The sequence below is a fragment of the Herpailurus yagouaroundi genome, unplaced genomic scaffold, assembly GCF_014898765.1.
Source record: "Herpailurus yagouaroundi ecotype Mexico unplaced genomic scaffold, PumYag 215, whole genome shotgun sequence".
Lineage (NCBI taxonomy): Eukaryota > Metazoa > Chordata > Mammalia > Carnivora > Felidae > Herpailurus > Herpailurus yagouaroundi.
The window spans coordinates 2,047,259-2,058,624 of NW_024412446.1; the positions used below are offsets into that span (position 1 = coordinate 2,047,259).

Consider the following 11,366-nt stretch of genomic DNA (forward strand, 5'->3'; position numbering starts at 1 on the left):
AACGGAGGAACACTGCGACCAAAACACGGTCGCTGCTTCTCTCGCCAGTCACCGTTTGGGTCAGGTTGTGGTTGGTATACTATGGAATGGGAAGTGGCCTTGGCATCCTCCCAGGGGGCTTCGAAACAGCAGGCAAAGAGCAGCACACTGGCGGAGCTGTGAACCAGGCCTGGGGAGTACAGAGCTGCCTGTGCCTTCAGGAAACCCCTGTGAGAGGGAAGGTAGATGTGCAAACCAGCTACTGGGTTAGAGCGAGGCCAGTACACTTACCCAGCGTGTCAGGAGTGGTGGCGCCCCAGAGATAGACTGAAGTGCCTCGGTGACCCTTTTATTTTTCTGGCATTAGGACCTAGAAGATCTGGTTTCCATATCCAATCTGTCACTGACTCTTTGGTCACCTTGGGCAAGCTTTGAGCCTTCATCCATGAAATGGGGTTAGCGATCCCAGACCACTTTTGCTCTCACCAGGATGTTGGGAGGACTGGCTGGCGTGACAGCGGGTCTGAAGAGCTGGGAGCCTCTTACAGCTGGCTTAGCACTAGTGTTAGGTCCTGTGCAGGCCGTGGCTGGCCACTGCCTCTTGCTTGTGACCCCCTCCTTCGCCGGGACTGGGCCCCTGATTCAGCTCTGGCAGGCACTGAGGCATAAAGGCCAGGGTGCTGGCTTACTTCACCTGCAGTAAACTCACGTAGCTCTCTTGGGGGCTGTGGTGTGCCCTCTCCCCAGCTGGAGTTTAACTCTTCCCTACACTGGGGCTCTGTCTCCTGGCAGGTTTTACCCCCTAGTGTGACTTCCTCCCTTGGCTGGGTTGAGTTCTCCTGTTTATGGGGAGCCCGGAAAGTAACTTGAGGAAATTGCTGTTCCCTAAAGAACTTTCAGGTGGGTTTTTCCATGAAAGGAGTAGGTTCTTAACTTCCCGCCCTTGAGCAGAAGTTCCAGGCTGCACCCGCAGGTCACAGCTCACATCCCCTGTTCTGGTGACATCTGCAGTTTTCAAGCCAGGAGAAGAGACATGGAAGTCAAGTAACTCGTGCCGACTACCTGCACCTAGGACGCAAATCTGCCATGGCGTCCGCTCCAGGCTTCTTTCCCTTCCCCTTAGCACCCTGGCCATCACTACTAGGGATAGAAGTGGGTGGAATAAGCAAAATAGTGGGTGGACACTAGTTACAGATTTTGATTTAGCCAGTGGGCAAACTGAAAAGACAAGAGCATGCTTTGCAGTGTGGATTCCAGTTTCTCTTTCCAGGAAAAAAGGACATACAGAAGCTGTCTACTTAGGAGGTTAGGCTCGGAAAGGCTTTGTAACTCCAGGAGACTGGTGGGTACCACATCCACGTAAAGCTAAGGGAGAACCAGATACTGTTTTGGGTGCATCCCCGTACATGTATGCTACATGTGTGATCTCACCACCACCTGGCATTTTTGGTGGTGGTGGTGATTTTTACTTTTCATTTCCATTGTAGTTATTGGCCTCTTCTTAATTAGCTCTATGTCATGCATCGTAATCTGGGATGAGTGGTTGGGGCCATGGGGGACTGGTTTCCTGGGCTGTCCCTTTATTGTTCTGAGAGTCTGGAGGAAAGGCCTGTGAGCTCAGACACCTGTTTGCTCCTGGCTCACACCAGGGCCTTTGCTTGGAGGGAGCAGTGGGTGAAGAGGCTCTAGTTAAGGGGGTTGTGGCTTAAATGGTGATGCGGGGGTGGGGTGGGGTGCCTGGGTGGTTTAGTTGGTTAAGCATCTGACTCTTGATTTTGGCTCAGGTCCTGATCTCCCACTTTGTGAGATTGAGCCCCGTGTCAGGCTCTGCTTACTGACAGTGCAGGCCTGCTTGGGATTCTCTCTTCCTCTCTCTCTGCCCCTTCCCCACTTATTCTCTCTCTTTGTCTCTCAAAATCTACATTAAAAAAAATGGTGATGGAACTGGGAGGCTCACAGTTTTAACTACTCTTTGACAAAGCCTTTTGAGAAGTTAGAATTCTAAACTCCTTAAGCATAGACATCTGTCTTTATAGTTTTAGGCTAATAGATTCTCTGGTGCATTAAGGTAATTTTTCACCAGGTATCAAGATAGCTCTTAGTAATAGTGTGCACTGCTGGTCGGAGCACATTTCCAGAATGTAAGAGCAGTGACTGGATGGAAGAGAGGGAACAGAGTGATAAGGGTCTAAAAAGTCTCATCTGGGTCAAATGAGGAAGCCAGGGAGATATGGTGTGGAGGCGAGAAGACATGACGTGAACAATTTGTGAGAAGATCGTGGACATTGGTTCCAGGGGTAGAACCAAGGATGGTGGGTAGAAGTTACAGGAAGGGCAGTTTGGGATCAGCATCAAGGAGAACCTGGATGGCAGTTAGAGAGCAGCCTGCAGTGCAGTGGACCTGTGGTCCTCCCCTCACTTGGACTGTTCAAGCTGAGATCACATTGATGGTGAGTGGCCACTAATGCCACCCTGGTGGTGAGCAGAAGTAATGTATTGCTTGTTTTTTAGAGTTGAAATCTGTTTGTATTGTTTCTCCCCCCGACAGAGTCAGTATTAAAGAGCAGTCTTTTGTAATGCTGTGGTTCGAGACACCAGATTTCCGGGGGAGATGGGAATACGTTTGGATATGGTATGAGCTGGGAAGAGGCCCATGCTGTGCAAATCCCTGGGTCGTCTCTGTGGATGTGATGGCACCTTTCTCTTCCCACAGGCCAATGGCCATGTGTCTCAGGACCAAGAGGAACCCGTCTACCCGGAGAGCACAGCCAGAGCACCTGCTGAGGATGAGACCCAGGTGGGGCCTCTGCTCGGGTCTGTGCCTTTGCCTTTGTTCTTTCACTGGTGTTGCCAGGCTGTGATTGGGACCCTCTCAGCAGACTCAAAAGTGAAGAATCAGCCTGTGATGATAGTCTAACAATTCTGTTTTCAGGGGTGGAGCTTAGTGTTAGCGTTCCAGATAAACCTTGGAAGCCGTCAGTTGTTAAGTGAGGAGTTGTGAGGTCACAGTGGAGACCAGGGAGCCTCGCGGCCCCTTTGTTTCTAGTCTCTTGCCTTTCTGTAAGTCGCCAGAGGGCAGGCTCCTGGTGCTGCCACGCAAATCTTGTTCTTTTCTTCTGCTTCTAGCACACAGTAGCTATTGTCAGGAGAAGGAGGTCAGAAAATCAGGAGGAAAGATGAGACGGAGTTCAGGCTTCAGCCACGGCGGGGCCAGTCCAGAGGGCACAGCCAGCAGGGCCACGAAGCTGTGGTCGAGGTCGCGTACAGAGGAGTGCTGGCCAGGGAAGTCTGCCTCTTCCAGAGGGAAGCAGAACTCACTCCAGGGGAGAGGGGAAAGGCCAGCACCATGCTTGGTGGTTTCTTGTGTTGCTACCTTTAATCTTCACAGGAACCCTGTGCGGCAGGACGGCAATTTCTCCTTTACGGAGGGGAAGACGGGCTTAGAGAGGCGAGCAACTTGCTCGATGGTGTTTAGCATCAGTCGGTGGAGGAGTCAAAATTCGGGCCGCGTGACTCAAACCGGTGCGCCTTCTCCTGTATGACACCGGTTGGTGGGTTTGGGGCTGGCTGTGCCTGAGCCCAGGACCGTGGGTCAGGAAGAGACTGGGGGCTCTTTTGCAAAGCAAAGCACCAGGCCAGGTCCTCTTCCTGCCTCTGTTCCTACTTACTTCTTGAGGTCGGGCCCAGAAGTACGGTCTCTTGGCGAGAGCTTGGGAGGTAAGAGCTGAGCCCACCGATCTCACTGTTGCCATTGCAGTCTGTCGACTCAGAGGACGGCTTCGTCCCAGGCCGGAGGGCCTCTCTGTCTGACCTGACCGACCTGGAGGACATTGAAGGTCTGACCGTGCGGCAGCTGAAGGAGATCCTGGCGCGCAACTTCGTCAACTACAAGGGCTGCTGTGAGAAGTGGGAGCTGATGGAGAGGGTGACGCGGCTGTACAAGGACCAGAAGGGCCTCCAGCACCTGGGTGAGGGGCCGGCTGCGCGGCAGCTGCACACGGACCCGGACCGCTTGCTTGCTCTCACTCTAAAGCCTGACGGCACCGACCTGACTAGATTTCCATGCTTTTAGCCAAGGAAGGAGTCACCTTACGCATCTGCACCGGCCAGTAATAGCTGCCATTTGAAGTTGCGTGCCAGGACCGGGTTAGGCACCGTGTACATTCATTTAATCCTCAGAGCTGCCTGCGAAATAGGCATGATTGGCATTACCCTTTTATTATAGAGCCTGTATTTGAACTGAAGGCATCCTGGACGGAGTCCATAGCCTTTCCCACCACGTGTCCCCCTCCCCCCCTCCCCCCCGCCATACCCCGCCCAGCAATACCCTCCTGAGCAGTTGGGAGATGAGGAGGTGCGTCTGCACACGTGGTACAGGGGAATAGATCTATTCTGCCTGATCGTGGGCTTTCCCTGCAGTCATTTCCCAAAGCATTCTACACGGCATCAGTTTTAGGCAGTGCCCAGTAAAATATCTAGGCCTGTGGTTGAATGAATTTGGGGAAAGAACTTCGTCTCCCTATTACCGATTCATGAGGGACGCCATAGGAAAGGCAGAGAAGTCCTGTGGAAGAGGAGTGTGTATTCAGCTGTTTTTAAACTCCTCTTTTCCTAAAATTTCACCCAGAGCCCTCTCCTCCCCACCTGATTTAGCTTCTGCAATCAGCATTTTGATTCCGTGCATGCTGTTGGTGGTCGAGATCCGATTTCAGGCTCTCCTGTCCCACTAGTTTATCAGAGTTGAGGATGTCTGACTAGTCGCCTGCTCACAGACTCACTTTCCTCTCTGGGATTGTCCCCCAAATCCCTGTAGAGTTGTGATGTCCTGGGGAATAGGACATGGCCCCATGGGAGTACCTCATCCAGACTCCTTGGCTGACTGTTCCTTCCTTCTTGATGTTAATGCTGCTTCGAAAGTGATAGAAAAGGATACTGTGCCTCTGCAGGGTCCTGCCTACTTGGCAGTGTTGTTCATCCAAACCAGTGGAATCCCTTTTACCAAGACTGGACCGGACACGCCAGCGGGAGCTGTGTGTGAGCTCTGAGCGTGTGAGCGAGGAGGGCGGGCGTCTGGCTGGGCTCTTGGCCAGCCTGGCTCCCAAGCAGGGAAGTGGTCCGAGCACAAAGTGAGGACAGGCTGGTTGGAGACGTTCCTCACGCCATCACACATTCAGACATCTTCTTTTTCTTTCCTTTGCAGTGTGTGGTGCTGAAGACCAGAACGGTACGTAGTTGCTTCTATTTGGGACCGTGTTTGGACTCTGAGCTCTTCTGTTTTTCCCCTCTGCTAACCCTGCTTCCTCTTAGCAGGCTAAGAATTGTGAGCGTATTGGCATCTAGACAGCGTAGGGAAAATTTCACGGAGAACCAGGGCTTCTCAGCATCTTTAAAAACTGTCCTTCTCGCCTCCCTGGGAAAGCTGGGGAAGGTGAAGAGTGGCAGCCTACCCACGGGCAGACTGATGTGCATGTCTCGGGGTTGCCAGAGCTTGGGAGCCAGCATCTGTAAAATATTTACCAAAGCGAGCGGCGGCGCGTGTCGCATTCGCTTCATTTTTCATACTCCTGCTGCTAAGGCGCTCCTTCCCCTGCAGTTTTCACTCTGTTCTGGTCTGAGTGGGGAGGGTCTCTGCGTGTACCTGCAGAGAAATCGCCTGACATGTTTCACAGCTCCTGGTACCAACCAAAAAGAGAGGGAGGTGACCTGAGCCTTGTTCATACAGGGCTGGGCGGTGGCTGGAGCTGCTCTCGGGATGGAGCAGGAAAGGTGTCACATGTGGTGCTCTCTGACCACAAGACTCCTATACCACCCTGCTGCCACACCCCCACCTGGGTGTCAAAGACAGCCACTGGGCCTGCAGGTACCCCAGAAAGCACTACAGAAATCTGGCGGGGCCTGGGCTTCATTCTAAAAATACCTTCGTTCTGCCTTTTGAAAGCCTCCAGGCTGTGCGATTGAGCTCTGCCCCCAAGAGAGAATGTTCTCAGAGTAGTGTTGGGGCCTGCAAACCATTTTAAAACTTTCAGAAGACTCTCCCAAACTTGTTCTTTAGTAAAATGGCCTTTGGCTCAGATAAATCCTCAAACGTTGAGTTCTCGGCCCCCACAAACCCTTGGGGGTTCTAGACTCACCCCCTCTCCTGGTGCCAAGATCAGGCTAATCCACATGCTGTCTTTTTTGTTTGTTTGTTTCTCTGGGAGAATACTGGCAACTGAGTAGATGGGTTTATCGTTGTTCCTAAGAACAGCAATCAGTATGATATTCTGTAGTACGCTCTAGATCATTTTATGTATATAGTTCAGTCCTTTCCAAACCCCTGTTGGGGCCAACAACTGCTCGAAGGGGCCAGTAGGTTTCACTGCCTTTCACAGCTAGCCCACCTCAAATGTTGCCTGACTTTTTGAATAGTCTAGGAAACAGAAGAAAGTGCAGAGCAGCAGTGGCATGGAACAGGTGACTGGCACGCGGCCAGCTCCCTGCTTATGGCTACCTGGTTTGGGCTACCATTTAAATTTTTTTTTTTTTTCAACATTTATTTATTTTTGGGAGAGAGACAGAGCATGAACGGGGGAGGGGCAGAGAGAGAGGGAGACACAGAATCGGAAACAGGCTCCAGGCTCCGAGCCATCAGCCCAGAGCCTGACGCGGGGCTCGAACTCACGGACCGCGAGATCGTGACCTGGCTGAAGTCGGACGCTTAACCGACTGCGCCACCCAGGCGCCCCATGGGCTACCATTTAAAACATGCTGGGGATGGCTGGGATTTTGGACGTGGATTTTCTGTTTGCACTAAACTAGGATCCTGGCCATGCCCACTGCACCTCATCACTGGCCCAAGCCAGCCAGCTGCTACTAGCCCTGTGCACGGAGCAGCTGATACTAATTCCATAGTCCCTGTCCTCGGGCCACTTGCCCGGAAGGCCTGCCTGCTGGGATTCGAATCCTGGCTCCTCTACTTAGCAGTTGTGTGTCCTTGGGCAAGCCACTTAACTCCTTGGCCCCAGGTGCCAAGAGTACCTACTTCCTAGTTTCTAATGAGGAATCAGAGAGTGAAAATACGCAAAGCTTTTAGGACCCTGCCTGGCACAGCATTCCGCAAACGTGAGCTGCTAGCACTCCTTTGGGAGACGTTCATTTATGAGACACTTAGAGAACACCTACCACATGACTGGCATGTTAGGGATTCAAAGAGAAATACCCGACCTCAGAGCAGACAACAAATGCTAAGTGTAGAACTGCAGAAATTGATGGAATTTGTTGAATTAAGGAGCTCCTGGTGTGGTGGGGGAGATAAACACTGTGATCCAATGCGAGGAGCAGGCGTCGGGGGGTGGGCACAGAAGAGGGAGCTATGATCTCTGCTGGGCTCTTCTGCCCCGAAGTCCCCTCCGAGGAGGAGGCCCTGGGGAGGTCTGTGGGGTAGCACAGGGGGCCCCCCGATCCTTGGCTATATGAAATTGGGGATATGTTTGCCGATAAGCCCTGCCATCGTTAACAAGCCGTTCACTACAGTACCATTTAGATCTAAACTTTTTGGAACCAGTTCTTTATCTTTTCAGCATGTTCTGCCTCAGGGGATAATGAGTCCCCAAGTGCCACTTTCTCACCATATTACATCCTCAACTGTCTGAAAATTCTTTTAAGCTTTGAGGACTTGGCCTTATTTAGTTCTCCTGTGCTGGCTTGTGTTTGATCTCCAAGTACTTTATTCTTCAGATCCGTAGCCTGCCCCACAGAGGCGCAGATTAAGCACGCAGCTGGGATTGAGGGCTGGGGGCGGGGGGGAGGGGAGGGGAGGCTGTGTAGGATCTGCATGGACTCGCCCATCGACTGTGTCCTGCTGGAGTGCGGCCACATGGTGACCTGCACCAAGTGCGGCAAGCGCATGAACGAATGTCCCATCTGCCGGCAGTACGTGATCCGAGCCGTGCACGTCTTCCGATCGTGAGGGCTTGCACCGGCTTCTTCAGTGCCTTATGGGGACGTAGCTTGAGGTGTCTGGGCTCCAGACTGGGCAGCTCGCGGAGGGGCAGGCTAACAAGAAAATCTGCAGTGCTCGTAAGACCGGGGCAAGCAAGGATGCTGTCACCTCTGGGCATGCCTGTCCTGCCGCGGAGGCGCACCTCTTGGCTGGCAGCGCCGGAGGCCGGTGGAAACCGGAACAGACTGCACGGGCAAGTCCCTATCTCAGTGATCTTGGGGTAATGATGGCACCTGATGAAGAGAGGACTTGCCAGAACTTGGACCGCATCTTCCTCCTTTCCTCCGAAAGCCTAACAGTTTCACCCTTGTGTACCCCACCCGTCCTTCTGAGCTCCCTGCCTCTGGCCTTCACCGGTCAGAAGTCCTGGTAGAAGTGGTTCTCTTCCTCCTCCCCAGCACATCTGGATTTATTTCTGCTCTGGCTTTCTGTGCTTTAACCTACCTTTGCTAACGTCTCTGGCTACATTGCCTAAAATCCATTTGTTTCTTCAGACCAAAAAGATGTTAGCTTACCAGACCGAGAGTGATCCTCCTTGGGACTGAATTTGGACCGGTAAACTTAGCTCTGGTGAGAAACAAAACTCAACTGCTACTGAAAAATTTCAAAGTCATGAAGAGTTGCTTCCTTAAGTGCTGGGACTGGAAGCGATGAGTCTCCTGACCCCAACCCCGGCTCCCAAACTGCTGGGAAGTTTGAGTCCGTTTGCGTGAGACGGCTCGCACAGCCTCTCTGCTTCTCTAGGGCCCGCACGCCATCCCTGTTAGCTTGAGAGAAGGGCAAGTGTTGGGTGGAGGCAGGGGCTTTCTGCTTAACTTTGACTTCTCCAGCAGACAGGAATAGCAAACCACTTTCCTCTGAGAATGAAGTCCCACTCTTTTCCATGGTCTCACTGAAGGCAGAGAGCCTTGCCCTCCTCTAGCCACACTTCTCCTGAAGTTCCTGGAGACCAACCTCAACACCCGAGGGGTATCTGAAGGTACTGAATGAGACTGTGGAGTCAGCTGTTGAGCAGACAGCTGCAAGTCTTAATTCCCCAGGTTGGTGGGGACTCTCTACTCCCATTTCCTTTCTCAGAACACTGACTTGAGGGCAGGTCAGGAAGAAGCATTCTCAAGGTCCTTTAGAAAGACCATACATTGAGCTAGAGGATTCTTGAGCCCTTTTAGGGTTGTTCTACCACTGGGAGAGCCAAAGGGCTTAGGTTTGCTGGAGAAGCTTAGTCAAGAACCCACACACATGCTATCGAAGAGCCTTGTGTGCGGCCATCACCAATGGATGAACTACACAAACCCTAGACACCGAGGGCCTTGGCAGACCACCGCCCCCACCCTACTCCCCTGCCGAACAGTCAAGTTCTCTCAGACTGGAACCTAGCATGACTTTGGAAGACAGTGGGAAACTCCAAGGGGACCTGTTTATCGGTACAGATGTGCTTAGGCTTTCCCCCATCATCAACCACTATTCCCCTTCAGAGGAGTGAAATGATTGCATAAGGTGGTTGCCAGTTGAACCACTGGGCCACTTACCTTGACATTACACCAAGCCCTGGATGACTGGATTCTGGGACTCAGCCTTTGTAGGAATTGGGGGAATCAAGAGGTCAGTGAGAGGACCTTTGACCTTTCTGCTGGACAGTAAATATTATGGTTTACAATGCGTACCAGTTTGGCAGAGAATTCCACCACTTCTCGATTCCACTGTGAAACAGGTCTATATTTATGCAACTCAGTTAAGATCTAGCAATAACTTCAGGGCAGATGCTGGCTCTCTCCCTAAAACTTGCTTTCACTGCTGAGGCCTTCCCTCTCCCCACCTCCCACAGTCCCTCTCCTAGACAGAAGTTACGAATAATATCCTGAAGGTTAGTAACCTCAGTAAGAATTATAACTGGTATCGTTTCATTCTGGAGAAAGAATTTGCCTTGGAGTCTTTTGATCTATTTTGACGAAGGTTTTCATTCAGGAAAAATGGTGTCAAACCACCCCGATTTGTCGTCATCCATCATTATCATACCAAATAAAGGCTGGGAATTCAAGATCCCATTTCAGTTACTATCCAATCTAGGTAGAAAACCTGATTTTTCTGAGTAACCACCGCCCCCTGCCCCCGCCCCCACCCCTCATGGATCCTTGGGTCTTAATTATCATGAAAACCTCTAATTCTTCCAGTTATTCCATGGCTTTTGCTGTGATTGTTCTGAGATTTCATTTGAGACTTGTTTCAAGACTTAGGAGAGCTGACTGGTTCATAATATATTGGAATAGTTGGATCCAAGCTAGTAAGAATAAGCTGTACAGGAATTCATGCACAATATATATTGTATAAATTGGTTGAAATCTTGGGGACGTGAATGTGTTACTTCAAGTGGCTTATATTAAGAGTCTTCAGAATTACTTGGGTGTTAAAGCAAACCCAAATGTGTATTTTTTGTTACAGAGCTCTGCTTTATAATTTTGTAATAAAATTCACTATAGAAGCCTGTCTCATCTGGTGGGAGAACACCAGAGGTCTGAGAGTTAAGACTGACAAGAGAGTTGATACACCACAGGCTAATCCCAGGCTGTGTGCACACAGGCATGCTCTTGAGAGACTGCATTATTTGTGGAGATGCTTGGGCCACTGTGGCCTTATTGATATTCCTGTTCAACAGATGAGGAAACTGAAGTTTGGTGCTGTTTTGACTTGTTCGAGGTCTCACAGCTAGAGTATGGGAGAAGCCACGGAACAGCCTACGAGAGGACGGGAGCTGCGTAGCAAAAGAACCAGCCTTAAGACTAAATAGCAAGAAACACCAACTGAGTTCAGACACTTGACACTGATCTCATAGAGATGGGCCTCGAAGATGTGGGCAGAAAGGAATCTGAGGACAGCCAGTGTGCCCAGTCAAGACTTCAGGTGACCCTGGGAGACAGAAGGTAGTTTTTGGATACAGCTGTAGTAGTTAGGGCTCAGAGGTCACGGAGCCTCGTGGGCAGATGGCTGTGTGCACACAGGCCTGTGTGGGGAGAGCTAGATTCCGTGCACATCTACCCTGGGACTCGAGGAAGCAATCTTGCCTGGCGGACGTAAAGGCCGGAGGCTGAGCTGCAGCTGTCCTCCTTATTCTGGGGGACCGGCTTGCTGAGCACCCAGGACAACCTCCTGTACGCTGCCAACCAGCAGCATGTAAACAGTCTCCAAGGAGGGCAGGCCTCCAGCACTGTGCTGGGGAGGTGTAAGATGATGTTGCCCAGGGTCTGGGAAATACGAAGCTGTGTAGACAGTATAATCTCAGCGGCAGAAAAAAAAAAAAACACGTAGGAGAGAGACTAGAAGGAAACAGACATAGTACCTTGAACAGCGAACTGAAAGAACACCCAGCAAGACCGGGAAGGGCCAAAAAGGGCCAGGCTCATTACTAAGA

General features: G+C 51.4%; 1 protein-coding gene across 9 annotated transcripts in view; it reads left to right on the forward strand.

Moving 5' to 3' along the window:
• Nucleotides 1–10,439, forward strand: part of RFFL (ring finger and FYVE like domain containing E3 ubiquitin protein ligase) — a 66,681-nt gene extending 56,242 nt beyond the window's left edge. For 7 of the 9 annotated variants that reach the window (XM_040455216.1, XM_040455217.1, XM_040455219.1 and 4 more), the window contains 5 exons: nucleotides 2,693–2,776; nucleotides 3,737–3,947; nucleotides 5,180–5,203; nucleotides 6,432–6,452; nucleotides 7,766–10,439. In XM_040455216.1, the coding sequence (XP_040311150.1) occupies nucleotides 2,693–2,776; nucleotides 3,737–3,947; nucleotides 5,180–5,203; nucleotides 6,432–6,436 (324 nt within the window). In that variant the 3' untranslated portion in view covers nucleotides 6,437–6,452; nucleotides 7,766–10,439. The remainder of the gene's footprint in view (nucleotides 1–2,692; nucleotides 2,777–3,736; nucleotides 3,948–5,179; nucleotides 5,204–6,431; nucleotides 6,453–7,765) is intronic. The other 2 variants (XM_040455214.1, XM_040455215.1) reach the window with 1 other exon arrangement.
• The last annotated feature ends 927 nt before the right edge of the window (nucleotides 10,440–11,366 follow it).